Here is a 23,269-nt window from a genome sequence, read left to right as displayed (position 1 = left end):
CCAGTTTAATTAGGGACAGGACCTCCCCACCCCCCCAGCTCCCCGATATTTGGGGGTGTCCCCTGCAAATTGCAAAATAGCCCCCTGCAAAGGTGGGGGGAGGGGGCAGCCCCAAGGCCTCGACCCCCCCTGGAACGTTGGGGGGGGGGCAGCCCACCCCCAAAATGGGGTGGGGGCAAATACAACCCACCCTGCCCCAGCGCACCCCCAAACTGCCGGGGGCTCCCAGCAGCCCTTCTTGGGCAGGGCCGTGCCCGTGGGGCTCAGCTCTGCTGCCAGTGGCACCCTGGGGACTGTGTCCTCGCTGGTGGCACCATGAGCACCCTTGGTGGCACCTTGGGGACCAGGGGCTTCTCCAGTCCCCCTGTGCCCGTCCCCGGTGGCACCCTGGGTGTCGTGGCCACCCCTGCTGTCCCCGTGGCCATGACTGGTGTCCCCCTCCGCATGGCTGGTGTTGGGGGAGGGGAGACCCCGAGGTGGGGCAGCGCTGGGTGGGGCCAGAGTCCTTGGGTGTCTATAAGGGCTATCGTGACAAGGAGGGGTGTATCGCAATAGAGGGGGGGATGTCCCGGAGAACAGGGCATTGCGATACAGGGAGTGCCCCCAGGAAGGAGCTATCACAAAGGGGGAGGGCATCGCAATAGATGTCGCGACATGGAAACACTGAGGCATTGGGGGGCTCCCGGGAGCAAAGGATTTATCATGACAAGCACACACATGCACCATATATCATGACAGAGCCACCCCCCCCCAAGAGCTGCTCAAGGGAATTTGGCACTTGCACAAACGGGGGAGCCGCTGTGCCCATGGGACAGCCTGGGTGCCCACCCAAAGTACATTCGGAGATGCCACCGTGCCCATGGGACAGCCTGGGTGCCAACGCCATGGCTGCTGGCCACCCACGGGACGTTTGGAGATGCTCCATGCCTGCGGGCCACCCCAGTCATGGGATGACCAGCCCTAGCTGCTCTGGGCAGGCTGGTGGCCCTCACACCCTGCTCGTGGGTGACACGTTGGCTGAGGAGATACTGGGCGGCCTGGGTGGCAGCTGGGGGACCCGAGACGGTGACTTTGCGGTTGCGGGCGCCGCGGGTGAGGTCACCCTTGGAGATGTGGGTCCGGGTGCCCGTCAGGTCCTGGCACCCCTGGTCCTTCCCCCCTCGCCCAGGATGGTGCCCACCACAATCTCCGGCACCGCGACCTCCACCGGCTCCCGGTTGCCCTCAACCAGCTTCTCTTCCAAAACCAAACCGGTGGCCACCAAGGGAGCAGTGGTGCTGGCTGCCGGGACTGAGTAACCGCAGGCGGTGGTCAACGAACCCAAGGCAACGGTGGGCGCCGCCAGGCCGGCAACCGCAGCGTCCGCGTAGGAAGCCAAGAGGTTGGTAGCCACCACGGAGTTGGCACTGGCTGCCGCCACCACCAAGGTGGCCAAGGTGCCCAAGGCGGCACCGGTGGCCAAGTGGCTGCTGGTAAAACCCCTCCGGAGCTTCTGGGGGGGGGCGGGGGGCCCCAGCCCCATGGAGACCCCCACACCCCGGACCCCCAAACCCTCCCCGCCCCAGCATCACCCCCCCTCCCACCGCACCCAGGGGGATCCCCGAGACCTCCCTCCCCCCCTCGGCCCCCAACCCGTGGTAGGACCCAGGTGGGGGGGGTCCCGGGGGTCCCGAGGTCCTCACCGCCGCTGTGGGAGCGCTGGGTGCTGGACCCCCGGGCGGGGCGGGGCCGGAGGGGGCGGGGCCGAGGGAGGGCGGGGCGGGGCCAGAGGGGGCGTGGCCGAGGGAGGGCGGGGCTGTAGTTCTGGCCGCACGGACACGGCGGCCACGCCCCCTACGCGTCACCGCCCACCTGCGCCCGCGCACGCGCACTGGGCCCCCCCGTCCTCAGCCCCACGCGCACGCGCGCTCACCCTCGCGCCTCCGCCCCGCCCCGCGCAGGCGCACTGCCCCTCCCCGCCGCGCTCCCGCGGCCCCTTTAAGGCGCGCGCGGCCGGTATGGAGTTGGGGGGGATCTTTCGGGGGGCTGGGTTGGGGGGGGCCTTCTGAGGGGACTCTGTGAGGGGGGCCCTTTGGGGGGACCCCCGAGGGGACCCTTTGGGGGGTCTTTGCTGAAGGGGGGCCCTTTGGGGGGGCTCTCTGAGGGGACTCTGTGAGGGGGGGCCCTTTAGGGGGGCTCTGCTGGGGGGGGCCCCCCGAGGGGGCTCTGCTGAGGGGGCTCTGTGAGGAGGAACCCCCCGAGGGGGCCCTCTGAGGGGGCTCTGCCCAGAGGGCCCCGCCCGGGGTCCGGCGGAGGAGCCCCCGCTGAAGGGAGAGGCTCTGGGAGGGGGCTGCGGCGAGGAGGGGTCCCGGCGGTCCCCGCCATGTCGTGGCGGCGGCAGTGGTGCTACCTGTGTGAGCTGCCCAAGACGCCTTGGGCCGTGGTGTGGGACTTCAGCGAGGCTGTCTGCCGCGGCTGCGTCAACTTCGAGGGCGCCGACCGCATCGAACCGCTGCTGGAGGCCGCCCGACGCCTCCGGCACAGCCACGCCGAAACGCAGCTCTGCCATGCCACGCCGGCGCCGAGCCACTCCGAGGAGGCGACGGCAGCTGAGCGCTGCGGCCCCCCGCCGGTGCCGGTGCCAGTGCCGTGCCGCCCGGGCAGCGCCGAGTGCTTGGCGGAGCTGAGCGAAGCCATGCGCGGCCGTGCCGAGGACTGGCCGGGAAAGCCGCCGGCAGTGCGGGAACGCCTCGCCGCCCTCACTGGCTGCGCTCCCTTCAATGTCCGCTTCCGTAAGGATCATGCGCTGGTGGGACGAGTCTTCGCCTTCGACGCCGCGCCCCGGCCCGGCTTTGAGTTTGAGCTGAAGCTCTTTGCTGAATATCCCTGTGGCTCCGGCAGCGTCTACGCCGGCGTGCTGGGCCTGGCGAAGCGGATGTTCCAGGACTGCCTGCGGGCGCCCGGCAAAGCCATTTCCTCCGGCTACAAATACCTGGAGTACGAGAAGTGTCAGGGCAGCGGCGACTGGCGTCTGCTGGGCGAACTCTTCACTGAAGCTGTCCGCTTCTTCCGCCACCCGCCGGCGCCTGAAGCCTTGCCGCAGCAGCCCCCGCCGCCGCGTCGCCGCCGCAAAGCTTCGCCGGAGCCAGGCGAACCGCGACTGTACCGGCAACACCCCTTGGGGGAAGTTTATCCCGAGGAACCGCCCGCCCTTCGGCGTCCGGTGGAGGATTCGGCCTCGCTGCCGCTGCGCTGCGGGCTGTGCCGGCGGCGGTTGGAGGATGCCCACTTCGTGCAGTGCCCCGCAGTGCCGGCTCACCGGTTCTGCTTCCCGTGTGCCCGTCGCGCCATCCGGGCGCGGGGTGCCAGCGGGGAGGTGCACTGCCCCAGCGGCGGCCGCTGCACCCTGGCCGGCTCCGGCCTCCCCTGGGCCTTCATGCAGGGCGAGATCGCCGCCATCTTGGCGGGCGATGTCCGTGTCAAGCGGGAGCGCGACCCCTGAGGGCCCCCGCCGTGCCTCAGTTTGCCCCCCACCCAGGCCTTGTTTTTGGGGGGCCCTATCATAAACACGGCCCTGCCCCATGCCAGGGGAAGGGATGCGCGTGCGCGCGCGCACACACACACACACATAAGTGCCTGCCCCTGGGGGGGATTGGGGGGGGGCTTTGGGGTCAATAAAGCAATTTTTTTTTTTTTTTTTTTAAAGGTGGGCTGGCTGGTTCTTAGGGGCAAGTGGGGGGGATTGGGGGGGCAGGTGGGGGGCTGGGAGGGAATTGGGAGGGCCTGGGGGGCAATTTGGGAGGGGTGGCAGGGCAAGGGGGGAATTGGGGGGGCTGAGGGGGGATTGGGGGCCTGTGGGGCAGTTTGGGAGGGGTGGGGGGGGTGACTGTGGCGGGTGGAGGAGCACTCGGGGGTGCAGGGGGCAATTGGGGAGGTTCTTGGGGGGGCTGGAAGGCAATGGGGGGGGGGGGTCCCGGCTCCTCGCGCATGCGTGCAGTGCCCGTGCGCGCCTCGGGGGCGGGGCCGGTGGGGGCCACGCCCCCAGACCGTGGGGCGGGGCTGCGCTTGCGCAAGGGCGCGCGGAGGCCGCTGAGCGCGCGGGCGGCGGTGAAGGGGGATGGGGGTTGCATAGGGGCCGGGAGGGGGGGGGGGCGGGGGTCTATAGGGGCTCTATAGGGGCTCTATAGGGGCCTGCGGGGGGGGGCGGGGTCTGTGTGGCCCCGGGGGCTCCAAGGGGCCCCGCGCCGCGTGCAGGGGGCGGGCGGGGCCCGGGGCGGTGGGGCTGGGGGGGGGGGGGGCTCAATAGGGCCCTGGGGGCCGTGTGAGGTCGCGGGGGGGGGGGCGGAATTGGGGCTCTGTAGGGAAGAGGAGGTCGGGGGGGTGCGGGGAGCTATAGGTGCCTGTAGGGGTGGCGGTGGGGGTGGGAGGGTGCTGCGTAAGGGCCTGGGCGGTGTGTGGGCGTCTCTGGGCCGTATAGAGCATCCTGGGGCCGTATAGGGCATCGCAGGGGCTCTATGGGGCATCTCTGGGCCGTATAGAGCGTCTCTGGGGCTGTATAGGGCATCTCTAGCATGTATAGAGCATCCGTGGGCTGTATGGGGCATCTCTGAGCCGCATAGGGCATGGCAGGGGCTGTATGGGGCGTCTGAGCTGTATAGGTCATCGTAGGGGTTGTATGGATCGTCTCTGAGCTGTATAGGGCATCGTAGGGGCTATACAGGGCATTTCTGGGCTGTGTAGAGTATCCAGGGCCCATATAGTGCTTCCCAGGGTCTGTGCAGGGCTTCTCTGGGCCATACAGGGCATCTCTGGGCTATATAGAGCATTCTGGGGCCATATGGGGCATTTGGGATGAGCTGGGGGCCCTATAGCGCACCCCGGGTGCCATACAGGGCACCACGGGGGGCCCTATAGCGCGGGGCAGGGCCGTATGGGGGGTGTGGGGTGTGACGCCGTTGTTGCCCCCCAGGACAGGGCCATGGCGGGGCCGGGGGGGGCTGAGGGCCCCAGCCCCCGCATGAGCGTGGCCTCCCAGTTCTTCAGCGAGGAGGAGTGTGGCAGCGATGGCATGAGCACCTCTGAGCGGGTGGGGCTGGGATCCGCCCCGGGGAATCCCGGGATCCACTGGGGGGGGGGGGCTGGGATCAGGGGGAGGGGCGGGATCCCCAGGATCGGGGCGGGGGGGGAATCCCTGGGATCCATGGGGGTGGGGAGGATCCCAGGGGGGTGGGGGCAGGATCCCTGGGATCCCCAAGATCTCCGGGATGGGGGCAGGCACAGGGTCCCCAGGATCGGCAGGGGGCAGGATTCCTGGGATCTGGGGAAGGAGGAGGGGTGGATCACCAGGAGGGGGGGCAGGATTCACCCCCCTGGGGATCTGGTTGCGGTGATCTCCAGGGGAATGCAGTGGCCAAGGGGGGGGGTTGGATCCGGTCTGGGGCCACGTCGCGGGGATCCAGTGGGGGGGACAGGGGACGCGGACCCACGGTGTCCCCCGGGACTGCGCTGGGCCCCGCAGGTGGTGGATCTGCTCAACCAGGCGGCCTTGATCAGCAACGACTCCAAGATCACCATCCTCAAGCAGGTGAGCCGGTGGCCGCACCCTGCAGCAGGGCGGGGGGGGCCGTCCCCGTGTCCCCACCGTGTCCCCACTGCGTCCCTCTGTCCCCAGGTGCAGGAACTGATCATCAACAAGGACCCCACGCTGCTGGACAACTTCTTGGATGTGAGCGGGGACGTATGGATGGATCTGGGGGGGTATTGGGACAGATCTTGGGGGGCATTGGGATGGATCTTGGGGTGCGTTGGGACAGATCCGGGGGGTGTTGGGACGGATCCAGGGGGGGCTGGGATGGATCCATCCTGGTGCTGAGCCACCCCATGTCCCCCCTCCAGGAGATCATCGCCTTCCAGGCCGACAAGTCCATCGAGGTGCGGAAGTTCGTGGTGGGCTTCATTGAGGAGGCCTGGTAAGGTGGGGGGAGGTCCAAGGGGGGCTCAGCACCCACCTGGGGGGTTGGGCGTCACCCCGCGGGGGGTGGGGGGTGCCGAGCACCTGCTCCCGGGCCCTGGGGGTGCGTGGCGGTGTCCCCTGTGACAGATCTGCCCCATCCAGGCTTTTGGGGACACAGCGGGCAGGAGGAGAGGTGGGTGCTGAGCACCCCCTTCTCCCGGGGGCCATCCTGTGGATGGGGGAGCACCCATTTTGTGTGTGTGTCCCCCAATTTGCATCCCCCCCTGCAGCAAGCGGGACATCGAGCTGCTGCTGAAGCTCATCGCCAACCTCAACATGCTGCTGAAGGACGAGAATGTCAACGTGGTGAAGAAGGCCATCCTCACCATGACCCAGCTCTACAAGGTGGCCCTGCAGGTGAGGCACCCCTGGGGCTGGCAGGGGGGGCACCCATGGGTGCTGGGGGAGCAGGTGGCTGGCTTTAACCCCTCCCTGCCCGCAGTGGATGGTGAAGTCGAAAGTGATCAGTGAGCTGCAGGAGGCTTGTTGGGAGATGATGGCGGCCATGGCCAGCGACATCATCCTCCTCCTCGACTCGGACAACGATGGCATCCGCACCCACGCCATCAAGTTCGTGGAGGGGCTCATCATCACACTCTCGCCCCGCATGGCCGACTCCGACGTCCCCAAGCGTCACGAGAACGACATCAGCCTCGAGCGCATCCCCAAGGACCACCCCTACATCAAATACAGTGAGGCCGGCGGGCGTGGGGCGGCGGGGTCCCCTCCCAGAGGGGGGGCACCCAGCTGAGCGTCCCCTGTGTCCCTGCAGACGTGCTGTGGGAGGAGGGCAAGGCTGCCCTGGAGCAGCTCCTCAAGTTCATGGTGCACCCGGCCATCTCCAGCATCAACCTGACGGCCGCGCTGGGTTCCCTGGCCACCATCGCCCGCCAGCGCCCCATGTTCATGGCTGAGGTCATCCAAGCCTACGAGACCCTCCACGGTAAACGCGGTGTCACTGTCACCCGTGGAAATGGAACATCCCCGGCGCCGTCCAGTCCCCGCAGCGCTCACGGGGCGGGGGGTGTCCCGGGCTCGTCCTGCTGCCCTGGGGACTCCTCGATCTCCAAGGTCCCTGCAGGGACCCAGGCGTCCTCGGTCCTGCTTCTGGAGCACCCACCTTCCCTCTCAACCGAGGACCCAGCCTCACACCCACCCTCTTGGGTGCAGCAGACCCCAACGCCACCCAAACCATGGTGTCCCCGTGGACCTGGCTGTCCCGTGTCCCCAAGCGTCCCTAACGCCATGTCCCCCCCATCCCTTTGCAGCCAACCTGCCCCCTACCCTGGCCAAGTCGCAGGTGAGCAGCGTCCGTAAGAACCTGAAGCTGCACCTCCTGAGCGTCCTGCGGCACCCGTCCTCAGGGGACTTCCAGCCCCAGATCACCACCCTCCTCGTCGACCTGGGCACCCAACAGGCCGAGATCGCCCGCAGCATGCCTAGCCCCCGCGACACCCGCAAACGACCCCGCGACGAGCCCGATGCTGCCCTCAAGAAGATGAAGATTGGTGAGAGCCAGGGTGTCACCGTTGTCCCCTCCCCGGTGGCACTACGCACCCTCAGGGCCCTCCCAGCTCCCTCAGGGGCATTAAATGCCCCTCAGGTTTTCCTGGTGCCCTCCTGGGGACATGGGGGACAGGTGGTGGCCTTAAAACCCTCCCAAGGTCCTCCCAGTGCCACCCAGTGTCCTCCCAGTCCTTGCTGGGGACACACAGTGACACTAGGCACCCTTGGAGTCCTCCCAGGGCCCTGCCAGTCCTTGCACCATGCAGGTGGTGGCATTAAATGCTGCTCAGGTCCTCCTGGTGCCCCTCAGGGTCCTCCCAGTGTCCCCCTGGAACAGGCGGTGACCTTACACCCCCCCCTAAGGTGGTAACATTACACCCCCCTAAGGTCATCCTGGTGCCACCCGGGGTCTTCTGGTTTCTCCTGGGGACGGGTGGTGGCATTAAATGCCCTCCGGGTCCTCCCAGTCCCTCCTGGGGTCCTCCCAGTTCCCCCCTGAGCACACTGGACATGCGTAAGTGGTGGTGGCATGGTGCACCCTCAGGGTCCTCCCAGTCCCTCCTGGGGACCGGTGGTTCCATTAAACACACCCCAGGTCCTCCCAGTGCCCCTCCCAGTCCCTTCCTGGTCACACTGGGGGTGGGTGGTGGCGTGAAACACCCCTGAGGTCCTCCCAGTGCCCCTCAGGGTCCTCCCAGTCCCTCCTGGGGAAGGGTGGTGGCATGAAACATCCCCCAAAACCTCCCAGTCCTCTCCTGGGGTCCTCCTAATCCTCTTCTGGGGAAGGGTGGTGGTATGAATCACCCCCCAGGAGCTCCCAGTCCTCTCCTGGGGTCCTCCCAATCCTCTCCTGGGGACCATCGGTGGCACAACAGACCCCCCCCACATCCCCCCACTGCTGGCAGTGGCCGATCGGCCCCCCTGGGGACCTGCGGGGGACACTGACCCCCATCCTGGCAGAGCCCCCCCTGGGTGAGGATGATGAGGACAAGGACCTAGAGCCAACAACGGTGGCAGCGCCCAAAGCTGCCGGCCAGGCCAGCGTCCCCTCAGACACGGACATCACGGCCGAGTTTCTGCAGCCGCTGCTCACCCCGGAGAACGTCGCCAACCTGGTCAGGGGCTGGGGATGCGGCACTGGGAGGGGGGATGCGTCTCTTTTGGGGGGGCTCTAAGGCGGTGTCCCCCCTTTTTGCAGGTGCTGATCAGCATGGTGTACCTGCCCGAGGCCATGCCTGCATCCTTCCAGGCCACCTACACACCCGTGGAGTCGGCCGGCACCGAGGCGCAGATCAAGCACCTCTCCCGCCTCATGGCCACCCAGATGACGGCGGCGGGGCTGGGCCCGGGTGAGCGGGGACCGGCGGGTGGGTGTGCGTGTGTCCCCCCTTTCCCTCCACGGCAGTGCTTTTTCGGGGTGCTCGCCCACCCGCCCCTCCCCGTTTGTCATGGGTGATGCACCTCACTTGAAAGAGTGAACCAGTGATAGGTTTTATCGAGGTAGAATAAGAATTTGACAGGGTTTGAGAAGTTGGAGGGAGGTTAGCGCAGTTTAACAGCGGTTTGGCAAGGGCCGTTAAGTTTGGTGGCGAGGCTGACCTTATTAATTACTGCACAGAAGCAACACGCAAGGGAAAATGGAGTTAGAATCAGGTTAGAATGGTTCACCCAGAGACCAGAGGCGCAGAGTAAGGACCGTCCCATTGAGTCATGAGGTTCAGACTGGGCCCCTTTGCTTTCTAAACTCTTTATGGGGCCTGGGTGCGGCCAGGTCCCGTCTTAGCCTCAGGCTTGGTCAACGGTTTACGTCTCACGGAATTATCTGTATAACATTTGTGATAATATCAAGTAGCTATGTGGACAAGTAGCGTTTCATTAGTATTAATTTGGCACGCTGTTGGCGACGTGCCGAGGATCTGTTGCAGGTAAGGGATCTCTGCGTCTCGGTAAAGGATCCCAAACCTTGAGAGGCGTCCGTGCTCGAGGGGCGAGCCACCCGGCGTGCAGCCAGCTGCCATTCTGGGAGGGCTCCAGCTGGGCCCATCCTGATGGTAGCGTTTATAGAGCGAAGCAGTTGGCTGCTACCCAGTCGTGTAGGCAAGACGCTTGTCTTCGTTTTAGCGCTGGTACCGTGTTCTGTGCTTAGGTTACCTTGCATTTTTGGCTTTTGAAACCACCTTTCGAAATACATCTTTGACACCTTTGCTCCCCTGTACGTGAGCCGGGAGCTTTCCAGCTCGCAGGTTCGCCGCGAGGCCGCTTGCTCCTTAGCCCGAACCAAGGTGCGGCAAGGAGTCAGGCGCCTCTGTCGCACCGTTTCAGGCGTGGAGCAGACGAAGCACCTGAAGGAGGAGCCGAAGGAGGAGAAGGCGGCCAAGCCGGAGAGCGTGGTAATCAAGCGGCGGCTGTCGGCGCTGGCCCAGGGCCAGGCCATCTCAGTGCTGGGCGCCCAAGGCTCGGCCGCCAACCTGCTGGAAGAGGAAGCCCCACAAGCCAAACGTCGCCCTGAGCCCATCATCCCGGCCACGCAGCCCCGGTGAGCCCCAGCCGCGGCCCCCCGCTCCCACGGGGGAGCACCCATGGGTGCTGACGGACCCTTTTTCCCCCCATCCCTTTCCTTCTCCAAGACTGGCGGGCGCCGGCGGCCGCAAGAAGGTTTTCCGCCTGGGCGACGTCCTCAAGCCGCTGAGCGACACGCAGATGGAGAAGCTGAAGCTCAGCGCCGTCAAGCGCATCCTGCGTGCCGAGCGTGCCGTCGCCTGCAGTGGGGCTGCCCAGGTACGCCCAGCACCCCCCTGGCGTTCAGGTGAGCCCCCCCTTAGATCTCACCCAGACCCTCTTGTCTTGCCCGGCAGGCCCGCGTGAAGATCCTGGCCTCGCTGGTGACACAGTTCGAGGTGCCGCTGAAGGGTGAGGTGCTGGCCTTCATCCTCGATGACATCCGTGGCCGCCTGGACCTGGCCTTCGCCTGGCTGTTCCAGGAGTACAACGCCTACCTGAGCCGCTTCCCCGCCGGCAGCCTGGAGCGCTATGACGAGTGTCTCATCGGGCTCCTCGCCGGCCTTCAGGAGAAGCCCGACCAGAAGGACGGGTAGGGACGGTGTCACCGGGGACGGGACAGTGTCACTAGGGATGGAACGGTGCCACCGGGGACGGGTCGGTGCCACCGGGGATGGGATGGTGCTTCCAGCCGCTTCGCCGGGCTCTGGAGAGCCAGCGGGGTGGGAGCCGCAGCTCTCGGGCCATGGACATCCCTCCAGACGGTCCCTAGGGTTGCCCACGTGTGTCCGCACCCCGGTGGCGTCCCCACCCTAATGACATCCGTTTCCCGGCAGGATTTTCACGAAAGTGGTGCTGGAGGCGCCGCTGATCACCGAGAGCGCACTGGAGGTCATCCGCAAGTACTGCGAGGATGAGGTGGGGACCGGCGCTGTTGGGGACCCGCAGGGTTAGGGACACGGGGACGAGCCCCGGTGTCCCTCACCGCCGTCCGTCCTGCAGAGCCGGACCTACCTGGGCATGTCCACGCTGCGCGACCTCATCTTCAAGCGGCCGTCGCGGCAGTTCCAGTACCTCCACGTCCTGCTGGACCTCAGCTCCCATGAGAAGGACAAGGTACCGGCGCGGGGCTTGGCCGCCAGCGCCGCAGGGGATGCTCCTGTCCCCGCGCCGGTGACACGGGGCCGCCCCGCAGGTCCGCCAGCAGGCCCTGCTCTTCATCAAGCGCATGTACGAGAAGGACCAGCTGCGGGAGTACGTGGAGAAGTTCGCTCTCAACTACCTGCAGCTCCTGGTGCACCCCAACCCGCCCTCCGTCCTCTTCGGGGCCGACAAGGACACAGGTGAGTTTTGGGGACGGGGCGGCTCCCGCTGGGGAGGTCCCCAGGCTCTGGTGACGCCGTGTGTGACACAGAGGTGGCGGCGCCGTGGACGGAGGAGACCATCAAGCAGTGCCTCTACCTCTACCTGGCGCTGCTGCCCCACAACCACAAGCTCATCCACGAGCTGGCCTCCGTCTACACCGAGGCCATCGCTGACATCAAGCGCACCGTCCTGCGGGTCATCGAGCAGCCGGTGAGACCCGCGGTGGAGGGGACGGGGGGGGCGGGGGGGGGGGGCGCGGTGGCCCGGTGACGCCGGCGGTGGCTTTCCCGTAGATCCGCGGGATGGGGATGAACTCGCCCGAGCTGCTGCTGCTGGTGGAGAACTGCCCCAAGGGAGCCGAGACCTTGGTGACGCGCTGCCTGCACAGCCTGACGGACAAAGGTAGGGGCGGGGGGGGACGCGGCGGGGTGGCACGCGACCCACGGTGACGTGCCACCCCCTCCCGGCAGTGCCTCCCTCGCCCGAGCTGGTGAAGAGGGTCCGTGACCTCTATCACAAGCGGCTGCCGGACGTGAGGTTCCTCATCCCTGTCCTCAACGGGCTGGAGAAGGTCCGAGTGTCCCCTCCCCTTGTGTCCCCTCCCCTCGTGTCTGTCCCCTCCCTCCCTGTCCCCTCCCCTCGTGTCCCCCCCTGAGCGCTGCCGTTTTGGGTGCAGAAAGAGGTGATCCAGGCGCTGCCCAAACTCATCAAGCTCAACCCCATCGTGGTCAAGGAGGTCTTCAACCGCCTGCTGGGGACGCAGCATGGTAGGGGACAGGGACAGCCCTGGGACAGGTCACAGAGCCTGGCACCTCCCTGGGGACAGTCCCAGTGCCCGCTGTGGGGACACGGGGCCCCCCTCGGGTGGGACATGGGACACCCTGGGGTGGGACACCCTGGGGACAGTCCCAGTGCCTGCTTGTGGGGACACGGGGCACCCTGGGGTGGGACATGGGACATGGCACCTCCCTGGGAATGGCTGCAGGGCCACGGGCTGACCCCAGGGATGGTCCTCACCTCCGGGGCCACCGCGGGGTGGGATGCAGGACCTGGTACCTGGTCCCTGTCCCCACCCCAAGCACCCTGAGGGCCGGGGCCACCCCTCTGTTGTCCCCTCGCAGGTGACGGCACCTCGGCCGTGTCCCCGCTCAACCCGGGGGAGCTGCTGATCGCCCTGCACAACATCGACTCCTCCAAGTGTGACATGAAGTCCATCATCAAGGGTGGGTGCCGAGGGCCGGACGGGTTGGGGGGGACTACACCGGGCGCCGGGCGGGGACACGTTGTCACCCCCCCTGCCCCCTCGCAGCCACCAACCTCTGCTTCGCCGAGCGCAACGTCTACACCTCGGAGGTGCTGGCGGTGGTGATGCAGCAGCTGATGGAGCAGAGCCCGCTGCCCATGCTGCTCATGCGCACCGTCATCCAGGCCCTCACCATGTACCCCCGCCTCGGCGGCTTCGTCATGAACATCCTTTCCCGCCTCATCATGAAGCAGGTCTGGCTGTCCATCTGTCTGTCCAGCCCCTCCTCGGGGAGGGGTCTGCTGGTTCCCTCGAGCTGGTTGGCTGTTCCCCCTGCGGGTCCCCGGCTGTCTGTCACTGGGGGGGAGTCTGGTCACCCTGTCCTGATGTCCCTCTGGGTGCCTGTCTGTCCTGTCCCGCTGTCCCCAGGTGGCTTGGTGGGGGTGTCTGTGTGTCTGGGTGTCTGTCTGTCCTGGCCCAGTGTCCCCGAGTGTCTTTGTAGGGGTGTCTGTCCGTCCTCTCCTGGTGTCTGTCAATCCTATCCCCCTGTCTCTGGGTGTCACAGCCCAGGCGTCTGTCTCTCTGGATGTCTGTCTGTCCTGTCCCACTGTCCCTGGGTGTCACAGCCCAGGGTGTCTGTCCATCCTATCCCTGTGAGTGTCTGTCAGTCCCATCCCACTGTCCCGGGGGTCCCCAGGTGTCTGTCACTCTGGGTGTCTGTCTGTCCCATCCTGGTGTTCCCAGGTGTCTTGGTGGGGGTGTCTGTCCCTTTGGGTGTCTGTCTGTCCTGGTGTCCCCAGGTGTATGTCCTGTCCTGTTGTCCCCGGGTGTCACAGCCCAGGGTGTCTGTCCCTGCGGCTGTCTGTCCATCCTGTCCCACTGTCCCTGGGTGGGGGGTGTCCCACCATTGTGTCCCCCCCGCTGCTGTCCATGGGGGGCAGCCGCTGCTGCCCCTGGCACCCCCGGGTGCCAGGGCCGGGGGGGTGCCCCCAGGGGCCCCCCTGACCCCTGTCTGCCCCCCAGGTGTGGAAGTACCCCAAGGTGTGGGAGGGCTTCATCAAGTGCTGCCAGCGCACGAAGCCCCAGTCCTTCCAGGTGGTGCTGCAGCTGCCCCCCCCACAGCTGGCTGCCATCTTCGAGAAGTGCCCCGAGCTGCGGGAGCCGCTGCTCAGCCACGTCCGGGCTCTCACCCCGCACCAGGTGACACGGGGGACGTGCGTGATGCTGGCTGGGAAGCTGCCGGCCAAAAAGGACCTGGGGGTGCTGGTTGACAGCGGCTGAACGTGAGCCAGCAGTGTGCCCAGGTGGCCAAGAAGGCCAACAGCATCCTGGCTTGTGTCAGGAATAGCGTGGCCAGCAGGAGCAGGGAGGTGATTGTGCCCCTGTGCTCGGCGCTGGTGAGGCCACACCTGGAATGCTGTGTCCAGTTTTGGGCCCCTCACTCCAAGAAGGACATTGGGGTGCTGGGGCGTGTCCAGAGAAGGGCAACGGAGCTGGGGAAGGGTCTGGAGCACAGGGCTGGTGGGGAGCGGCTGGTCTTTTCTTCCAAGTGTCAAGTGATAGGATGAGAGGAAATGGCCTCAAGTTGTGTCAGGGGAGGTTTAGATTGGATATTAGGAAAAATTTCTTCACAGAAAGAGCGGTCACACATTGGAACAGGCTGCCCAGAGAGGTGGGGGAGTCCCCAGCCCTGGAGGGCTTCAAAACCCGTGTGGACGTGGCACTTGGGGACATGGTTTAGTGGGCACGGTGGTGTTGGGTTGATGGTTGGACTGATGCTCTTAGAGGTCCTTTCCAGCCTTAGTGATTCCTCATTTTCCTTTCATTAAAAAATAATCCAGCTACCGAGCCAGGAAACACAAAATTAATTATGACTCTGCTCTTAATTGGTTTAGTGGTGGACTTGGTAGTGTAGGTTAATGGTTGGACTGGATGATCTTCAAGGTCTTTTCCAACCTAAACGATTCCATGATTCGATGATTCCATGCACTGGGGGGGTGTGACTCGGGGGATGGGGGTGGCTGTGTCCCCCCCACTGACCCCCGTGTCCCCCCCCCAGCAAGCCCACATCCCCCTCTCCACCATGGCCATCCTGGAGGCCTCAGCCCGCCACGAGCCTGACGCCCGCGAGGGGCCGCCCGGAGAGGTGGGGGCATGCGGGGCAGGAGGGGGGGTATCGGGGTGCCCCCGGCCCCCCCGGGGCACGGGGCGAGGCGGGGACCCCCCCTCATGCCCTCCTGTGCCCCCCAGGAGAAGCCCCCAAAGCGGGTGAGTGAGGAGGAGGCCAAGGGGAAGGCGGGGCCCCCGGCCCCGGGGGGGGGACCCAGCGCAGGGGCCCCCCCCTCCGAGGCATCCCCTGACCTGGGGGGGGCTGACCTCGAGACCCCCCCCATCTTCATCAGCGTCCCCGAGGATGAGGAGAGCTCGGGGGGGGCCGGGTCCCCCCCTGACACCACCCTCGACCCCCCTGCGGCCCCCCCCAAGGTATGCACCCCCCCCCAGCACCCTGTGTGCCCCCTCGTGTGTGTGGGGGGGCCATGTCTAACCCCCCCTTTCTCTCTCCAGGACCCCCCTGCTGGCACAGAGCCCACCCCAGCGGGGCCCCCACCAGCCGAGGCGGCCCCCAGCAGCCCCCCCTCCTCGGAGCCACCCCCCCCTGGGACCCAGAGCCCCGAGGTGCCCCCCGGGGGAGCACCCGAAGCCCCCCCAGGGCCAGCAGAGGGCTAAGGGGGGGGTGGTGCGTGGCCCCCCCCCCCCCCAGCACCCTGGGGGGGCCGTGCTCAATAAAGGTGTGGGAGCAGCTCTGGGGCTGTGTCTGCTTTTGGGGGGCACCCTCAGGCCCCCCCTGCGGGGTGGGGGCACCCTGCGGCGCTCAGGGTGCCCTGCAGGGGGCGCGGCTGCAGCTGAGGCGGGGGGGGCGGGGGTTTCGGCGTCTCGGGGAGGCGGGGCCTGATCCGGGGGCGGGGTTTCGGCGCCTCGGGGGCGGGGCCTGGCGTGACTCAGCGCGTTGCCATGGCGGCGGGCGGGGCGCTTCCGGCGCGTGGTGACGCCCTTCCGGCGGGAAGATGGCGGCGGCGGCGGCGGCCCTGGGGGCGGGCGAGGGCCCCGCGGCGCTCCCGGCGCAGCCCCTGGAGCTCAAGAGCCAGTTCCGCACCCGCGAGGGCTCCTACCGGCTGCTGGGCCCCGAGCCCCGGCCCCGCGCCGGCCCCGCCGCCGCCCCCGGGCCCTCCCCACCCGCCGCCGGCCCGGGGCCCGCCGCAGCCGCCGCCTCCCCGGGCCCGGCCGCGCTGCCGCCGGTGCGGTTGTCTATGGTGCGGCTGGCGCTGCCGCCCGCCGAGGAACCGGGGGGCCTGGCCGAGCGCAGCCGGGTCTGCTTCAACCTGGGCCGTGAGCTCTACTTCTACGGCGGGGCCGGCTCCGGTGGGCGCGGCAGCCGCCGGGTAACGGGGGAACTGGGGCCTCGGGGCGGGGGCAGAACCGGGGCACCGGGCCTGGGGAGGGGGCCGCTCGCTGACGGGGGTGCTGGGGGCACGGGGGCGGGCAGGGGGCCGGCGGGTCCCCGTGGGTGGCGGTGACGCCGGGGCCGTTGAAGGGGTCGTAGGGCTGGTACTGGGGGGGGCTGGGTCCAGCGAGGGCAGGCACGGGGACACCGCGGCCGGTAACGGTGGCCCCCGGGAGCCGCCTGCTAACGGGAACAGTGGGGATGACGGCGCTGGGGCTGGTAACAGTGACCCCGGCCCCCCAGGAGCCACACACTAACGGGGACAGCAGGTACAGGGACAGAGGGGACAGGGACGGTGACCCCGGGGACCATTTGTGGTGGCACTGGGGCCTTGCCCTGGGGGGTGTTTGGCCCAGGACGAGCCAGGCAGTGGCGTGACTGTGACAAGGACCCTCCCCGCGGCACCGGGGTGGGCGTGGGGGTGACGTGTCCCCCCCTCGGTGACGTCCCCGTCCCCCTCCCGCAGTCGCTGGACCTGCACAAACCCATCGACAAACGCATTTACAAGGGGACGCAGCCGACGTGCCACGATTTCAACCAGTTCACTGCTGCCGACGACACCATCGCCCTCCTGGTGGGCTTCTCGGCCGGGCAGGTCCAGTACCTCGACCTCGTTAAGAAGGACACTAGCAAGCTCTTTAACGAGGAGGTGAGCCCCGCCCGCACGGGGGGCCAAAGGGAGCCCACCCCTCACCTCGGGAGCCACTGCCACGCTGGCGGTCAGACGTGGAGAGATGCCGGAAGGGCCAAGGTTTCCCCCCACGAGACAGTGGCTTTCCCAGGGCAGCAGTCATTAGGGGCTGGCTTCATTAGGGGCCCGCGATGGCCGCGCCGTACGGGGAATTGGGGCTGCGCCGTGACACTGATTTGTGTCCCCAAATGTCCTTTTTTTGGTTTTGCCCTTAGTGACACCCTGGGGCCCTCACTTGTATCCCCAAACGTGCTGGTTTGGATTTTGCCCTCAGCGACGCCTCCGGGCTGTGCCGTGACACTGATTCAGGTCCCTAAGTGCCCTGATTTGAGTCCCCAAATGTCCCTGGTTTGCCTTTGCTGTTAGTGACAACCCAGCGTGGTGCCACGGCCCTCACTCGTGTCCCCAAACGTGCCCATTGCGTCCCCAAACGTGCTGGTTCGGGCTCTGCCCTCAGCGACGCCCCGCGGCTGCACCGTGCTGCCAATCTGTGTCCCCAGACGTGCCCAGGGGCCCAATCCCGCCCCGCCCTGACTCCCCTTTTTCCCCCCCCCGCAGCGCCTGATCGACAAGACAAAGGTGACATTCGTCAAATGGCTGCGGAGACGGAGCGGCTCTTCCTGGCCTCCCACGCCAGTGGCCACCTCTACCTGTATGATGCCGAGCAGCCCTGCGGGGCCGCAGCCCCCCAGTACAACCTCCTGACACAGGGCGAGGGCTTCAGCGTCTTCGCCTGTAAGAGCAAGACCCCCCGAAACCCCCTCCTCAAATGGGCAGTGGGCGAGGGGGCCCTCAATGAATTCGCCTTCTCGCCGGACGGGCGCTCGCTGGCCTGCGTCAGCCAGGATGGTTGCCTGCGTGTCTTCCACTTTGACTCCATGCTGCTGCAGGGGATGATGAAGAGTTATTTTGGGGGGTTGCTCTGCGTCTGCTGGAGCCCCGATGGGCGTTACGTGGTGACGGGCGGCGAGGATGACCTGGTGACAGTCTGGTCCTTCGCTGAGGGGCGGGTGGTGGCCCGAGGTCACGGTCACAAGTCTTGGGTCAACGCCGTGGCCTTCGATCCCTTCACCGGGGCGGCGCAGGCCCCCAGCCCCCCGAGCTGAGCGGGGGCGAGGAGGAGGACGAGCCCCCCAATCCCCTCGTCCGCCGCTCCCCCGCCGTCACCTACCGCTTCGGCTCGGCCGGCCAGGACACCCAGTTCTGCCTCTGGGACCTGACCGAGGATGTCCTCTACCCTCGGCCACCCCTCTCCCGCACCCGTACCCTCACCGGATCGTCAGAAGCCAGCGTTCCCGTGCCGGGGCTGCCCCGCTCACTCTCCCGCTCCAACAGCCTCCCGCAGCCAGCAGGGACAGGCTCAGCCCGCGGCCCCCCACCTGACGTCCCCCCGGCGCTCAGCGTCGGTCGCTTCGCCACGTTAACGCTGCAAGAACGTAAGGGGCCCTCCAGCTCCGAAAAAGAGCACAAACGTTACCACAGTTTGGGCAACATCAGTCGGAGTGGGGAGAAAACTCCTGGCGGTGCCGGATCCCGGGGACGGCTGGATACGGCCAAGGTGCTGGGGACGGCGCTTTGCCCCCGCATTCACGAGGTGCCGCTGCTGGAGCCCCTCGTCTGCAAGAAGATCGCCCACGAGCGGCTGACGGTGCTGCTCTTCTTGGAGGATTGCATCGTCACCGCCTGCCAGGAGGGACTCATCTGCACCTGGGCACGGCCCGGCAAGGCTGTGAGTGTGCGGGGGGCAGGGAGGGGGTTTGGGGGGGCCCGTCAGCAGCCTGGGGGGTCAGAGAGGGGGTTTGGGGGGGACCTGGGGGTCCCTTTGGCAGCCTGGGGGGGTCAGAGAGGGGGTTTGGGGGCGCTGGGTGGGACCTGGGGGGTCCCATCAGCAGCCTGGGGGGGTCAGAGAGGGGGTTTGGGGGGCTGGGGTGGACATGGGGGGGGGTCAGAGGGGGTTTTGGGGGACTCAGGGGGTCCCATCAGCAGCCTGGGTTGGAGAGGGGGTTTGGGGGGGACTTGGGGAGTCCCACCAGCAGCCTGGGGGGTCCCTTTAGCAGCCTGAGGGGGCAGAGAGGGGGTTTGGGGGACTTGGGGGGTTGGAGAGGGGGTTTGGGGGTGCTGGGGGAGGACTTGGGGGGCTCCCACTGGTAGCCTGGGGGGTCAGGGGGTTTAGGGGGTACTTCAGGGGCTGGAGAGGGGGTTTTGGGGGGACTCAGGGCATCCCATCATCAGCCTGCGGGGTGGAGAGGGGTTTTGTGATGGGCTGGGGGGGACTTGGGGGTTTGGGGGGGGGGGCCTGGGGGTTCCACCAGCAGCCTGGGGGGGTCAGAGAGGGGGTTTGGGGGGGCTAGGGGGGACCTGGGGGGCCCCTTTGGCACCCTGAGGAGTCAGAGGCGGGGGGTTGGGGGGACTGGGTGGCCGTGGGGGGTCCCTGTGCCTGCTGTCACCCGCCCGTGTCCCCTCTGTCCCCTCCCTGGCCCCCCCGGGGGGGTTCATTCCCACTCAGTGCCAAACGGCCCAGGAGGGGTGCGGGGTGGGGGGGTCCCGGGGTGCGCGTGTCATGTTCCCCCGCCTCGGTGACCGCTGTCCCCTTCCCTCGCAGGGGCTGTCCTCGCAGAATGGCGGCTCCCCAGCGGCACCGTGGTATAGCCGGCACTGTCACCCGCCGTGTCACTGTCACCCGCCGGTGGCACCGTCACCCGTACGTACCCCCGCAGGTGCCAGCGCCCGGCCCTGCTCGAGGACATCGCTCCGTCCCCGTACTACTGAGCCCCCCGGGCGGGCAGGCGCCCCGCCAGCCCCACAGCCGCCCACCGGCCCCCATCCCCAGCAGGGCGGTGGCACCGCGCCAGCGGGGCATCCCGTGCCTTCGTCACTTTATGTCCCCGCCGCCCCGCGGGGCCACCAGGCTCTGCCCCTTATTTATACTAAAGACGTTTTTTTTTTTCGCACGCCGGGGTGGCCCTGACGTGTCCAGGGACAGGGGGAGGTTGGGGACGCTGGGGGGAGCGGAAAAGCTGGGGGGGCCCTGCACGTGGGGACGGGTGCGGGGCATGCTGGGTGCCCGGGGGGGACACGGGTGGACTGGGGATGTGCTGGCACTGGGGACACGATGGGGACATGATGGGGGACACAATGGGGACATGATGGGGGACACGATGGGGACATGATGGGTGACACGTGGGGACACAGGGGCAGACTGGGGACATGATGGGGATGTGATGGGTGACATGTGGGGACACATGGACTGGGGACAGCTTGGGGACATGATGGGTGATACTTGGGGACACAGGGGTGGACTGGGGACATGATGGGGACACGATGGCTGACACATGGGGACATGATGGGTGATGCTTGGGGACACAGTGGGTGGCACATGGGGACATGACAGCTCTGCTGTCCCCACATCCCCCAGGCCTGGCAGGGGATGGGGACACATGTGTGTGTGTGTTCCCGGGGGCACTGGGGTCCCCACGTGTCCCCCCCATGCAGAGCCCAGGTGCACAAACACAACTTTATTCTCATCTCCCCGGGGGGGGGGGGGGGGGCAAAAAAACGGGGGGGATGGGGGGAGGGGCACAAAAAAACGGGGGCAAGAAGCTGGGGTGCGGGGGGGGGGGCAAAAAACTGGGGGGGGGTATAAATAATGGGGGGCTTAGTGCAAATGTGGGGCATCCCTACAAATAAATTACTAGCGGGGGGCAGTGGGTGCCCCGGGGGTCCCCAGGGTGGCATGAGGGGGGGGTGGGTACCCCCCACCCAGCCACCCCGGGGTGGGGTCGGGACCCGGCGCCCCTCCTTGCCGGTCATGGGGGCGACGGCGCCCCCCCCCCCCCCCCCCCCGCCGTGCCCAGGGGGTCTGGGGGGGCTTTGTACAGTGGGGGGGGGTGTCAGGGTCCCCCCCCGCGCTGGGGGGTGCGGGGGAGGGGGGGGGATCAAGTGCAAGAACAGGGGTGCTGGTGAGCCCGGGCTCCTGGGTGCCCCCTTAGGGGGGCGTCCCCGGGGGGGGCGGGGGGGCGCAGGCCGGCAGCGCAGAGCAGCAGGCAGTCCTTGGCAGCACCGGTGCGGGGGACCTGGAGATTGGGGTGGGGTGGGGGGGGTGTCAGGGTGCGCCCCGGTGGTCCTGGCACCCCCCAACCCCCCCGGGGCCCCCCCCTTCCCCCCCGATTTGGGGGTGGCTGCAGCGGGTGGGGGTGTGGGGCGGCACATGGCCTGGTTTGATGTGGCCTTGGGTGAGAAATGGTGGTGAGTGGGGTGGCAGGACCGGGGGTGGCAGGGCCGGGGTGGTGGCAAGTGGTGGCCATGCCCGTGGTGGCCGTGGCTGGGGTGTCCCAGCCGCGTGCTGTCCCCTCCCGGGGCTGGTGGCCGTGCCCGGGGCAGGGGTGTCCCAGCCAGGAGGGGGTGGCTGTGCCCGGGAGGCGGGGTGGCAGTGGCCGGGGTGGCAGTGACAGTCGCCAGGGGTGGCAGTGACAGTGGCCGGGGGTGGCGGTGGCCGGGGTGGCAGTGACAGTGGCCAGGGGTGGCGGTGACAGTGGCCGGGGGTGGCGGTGGCCGGGGTGGCAGTGACAGTGGCCGGGGGGTGGCGGTGGCCGCAGCCCGCGCAGCCCCCACGTACCCGGGCCCAGAGCAGGAGGTGCTGGGACAGGGGCACCCCCAGGGGGGAGCGGAAAAGCCGGGGGGGCCCCACGCTGCCGGGCTGCGGAGAGAGCAGAGAGCGTCAGCACCCCCGCACCCCAAACCCCCACCAGCCCCCCAACCCCGCCCCCAAACCCTGCCCCCCCTTACGTCCACCGGGGGCTCCGGGGGGGGGGCCATCATGGCGGGGGGCTGTCCTGTGCCTCCTGCAAGTGAAGGGGGGGGGGGGGTGTCAGGGCTGGACGCCCCCCCCCCCCCCCCCAAATACCCTTTTCGGGGTCCCCCCCCATTTTGGGGAGAGGATGAGGTCCCGATCCCCCCCTCAAAACACCTTCTTCCCCCCCCCCCCCCGCCTTTTAGGGAGGGGGCAAGGCCCTGACACCCCCCCTCCCCATCCTGGGGTGGGTTTCAGGGCTACCCAAGGCATTTGGGGCGACCCAGAGGGGACTGAGGGGGATTGGGGGGGCCAAGCTGTGCCAAGGGACTTTGGGGGGGCCCGGGGGAGGGGGGGAAATGATTTGGGGGGGCTAAGGGGTGTTGGGGGCACCCAAGACATTTTAAGGAGGCTGGAGAGGGTCCCTGGGGGAATATGGGTGGGACCCGAGGGATTTAGGGGGCTGGGGGAGTTTGGGGGTTCGGCGGGGGTGGTGGTCCAAAGGGGGGGTTTGGGGGTCCGGGGGGGGGGGTTGTGGGTCCGGGGGGGGTTCTTGCCTTCGTGCGGGGGGGGGCCGGGCCCCGGCGGGGGGCTCTGCAGCCGCCGCAGCTTCGCTTCCAGTTCCAGGTTGCGGCTCTCGGCCTCCTGCAGCCGCCTGGGGGGGGGGGGGGGGTGTCAGGTGGGGACCCCCGCGGAACACCCCCCCCGGAAGCCCCCTCCCCGGGGACCCCCTCCCCGGGGACACGCCCCCCCAGGACACTCCCCCCCTCCGGGGACACCCCCCTCGGGACCCCCTGCAGCCCCCGCCCCGTCCCCGCTGTCACCCGCGGTCCCCGCTGCCCCCCCCGGTACCGGTGCCCCCGTACCGGGCCAGCCCCTGCCCCGCCGCCCGCAGCAGCCCCAGCTCCCGCTCCAGCCGCCCGCCCGCGCCGCTCCGCCGCCAGCGCCGCCCGCAGCTCCTCTTCCGGCATTGGCCCCGCCTCCTCCTCCGCCGGCCCCGCCTCCTCCGCCGGCCCCGCCTCCGCCGGTAGCGGCCCCGCCTCCTCCGGGGGCTCCGACCGCGCCTGCGGAAACCGCGTCTGCGTGGGGACCCCCGGGATCCCCCCACCCCGGGACCCACCCCGGGCACCGGGATCCCCGGGGATTGGGCCCCTCCCCGGGACCACCCCCCGCTCACCGGGCACTGAACCGCCGGGGCACCGGGATGCCCGGACACCGGGACCACCCCACCAGACACCGGGATCCCCGGGGACCGCGACCCCTCCCGGGATCCCCCCCCACCCTGGGACTTCCCCCGGGCACTGACACCCCCGCCCCCCTGGGCACCGGGACCCCCCCTCGGCACCCCCCCACCGGGCACTGAACACCCCCCCCCCCCCCCGGCACCGGGATCCCCGGGGATCGGGCCCCTCCCGGACCCCCCACCCCGGAACCCCCCCCCGTGTCCCCCCCCACCCCGTACCGGCTGCTCGGGGGGTGCCCGGGGGGGCTCCGTGCCCGGGAGGGCTGCGCAGCCGGGGGGCGGCGTCCGCGGGGGGGGCCCCTGGGCCCCTTTTTGGGGGGCTGCTTCCGGGGGAGGGGGCGTCCCCGTGGGCAGGGGGGGGTCTGAGGGGGGGTCCCCCCCCCTTGGGGGAGGGGGGCCCGTTTGGTGGGGGAGCCCCTGAAGGGGTGGGGGGCTCATT

General features: G+C 68.5%; 4 protein-coding genes across 4 annotated transcripts in view; 3 read left to right on the top strand and 1 right to left on the bottom strand.

Moving 5' to 3' along the window:
• The first annotated feature begins 2,362 nt into the window (after positions 1–2,362).
• IRF2BP1 (interferon regulatory factor 2 binding protein 1) lies at positions 2,363–3,481 on the top strand. The gene has a single exon (XM_075725408.1). The coding sequence runs from the start codon at positions 2,363–2,365 to the stop codon at positions 3,479–3,481; it is 1,119 nt and encodes a 372-aa protein (XP_075581523.1).
• Positions 3,482–4,992: 1,511 nt separating this feature from the next.
• Positions 4,993–14,754, top strand: SYMPK (symplekin scaffold protein; the record flags this gene model as incomplete). The annotated part of the gene is made up of 24 exons (XM_075725402.1): positions 4,993–5,065; positions 5,498–5,563; positions 5,651–5,704; positions 5,875–5,948; positions 6,223–6,349; positions 6,435–6,684; positions 6,765–6,935; positions 7,261–7,500; positions 8,459–8,613; positions 8,697–8,847; positions 9,821–10,034; positions 10,126–10,276; positions 10,354–10,589; positions 10,834–10,915; positions 11,000–11,113; positions 11,193–11,340; positions 11,412–11,572; positions 11,656–11,764; positions 11,833–11,933; positions 12,039–12,129; positions 12,484–12,585; positions 12,672–12,859; positions 13,629–13,805; positions 14,665–14,754. Coding segments are annotated over exons 1-24 (3,321 nt in total), but the record flags the coding sequence as incomplete, so codon positions are not given.
• Positions 14,755–15,733: 979 nt separating this feature from the next.
• DMWD (DM1 locus, WD repeat containing) lies at positions 15,734–19,567 on the top strand (the record flags this gene model as incomplete). The annotated part of the gene is given in 7 exon segments (XM_075725401.1): positions 15,734–16,045; positions 16,574–16,756; positions 17,357–17,396; positions 17,399–17,899; positions 17,902–18,527; positions 19,401–19,441; positions 19,516–19,567. Coding segments are annotated over 7 exon segments (1,755 nt in total), but the record flags the coding sequence as incomplete, so codon positions are not given.
• A 1,121-nt stretch (positions 19,568–20,688) lies between these two features.
• Positions 20,689–23,269, bottom strand: part of DMPK (DM1 protein kinase) — a 9,263-nt gene continuing 6,682 nt past the window's right edge. The window contains 5 exon segments of the mRNA XM_075725400.1: positions 20,689–20,706; positions 21,414–21,494; positions 21,584–21,639; positions 22,145–22,242; positions 22,518–22,651. Of these exon segments, the coding sequence (XP_075581515.1) occupies positions 20,689–20,706; positions 21,414–21,494; positions 21,584–21,639; positions 22,145–22,242; positions 22,518–22,651 (387 nt within the window).

Source organism: Pelecanus crispus, chromosome 30 (assembly GCF_030463565.1).
Source record: "Pelecanus crispus isolate bPelCri1 chromosome 30, bPelCri1.pri, whole genome shotgun sequence".
Taxonomy (NCBI): domain Eukaryota; kingdom Metazoa; phylum Chordata; class Aves; order Pelecaniformes; family Pelecanidae; genus Pelecanus; species Pelecanus crispus.
The sequence above is the reverse complement of the archived record's forward strand: the minus strand, read 5'-3'. Positions and strand labels throughout refer to the sequence as shown.

Bases quoted from the DNA above. Each gene is read 5' to 3' on its own strand.
- IRF2BP1 (XM_075725408.1), top strand. From the start codon at position 2,363: ATGTCGTGGCGGCGGCAGTGGTGCTACCTGTGTGAGCTGCCCAAGACG.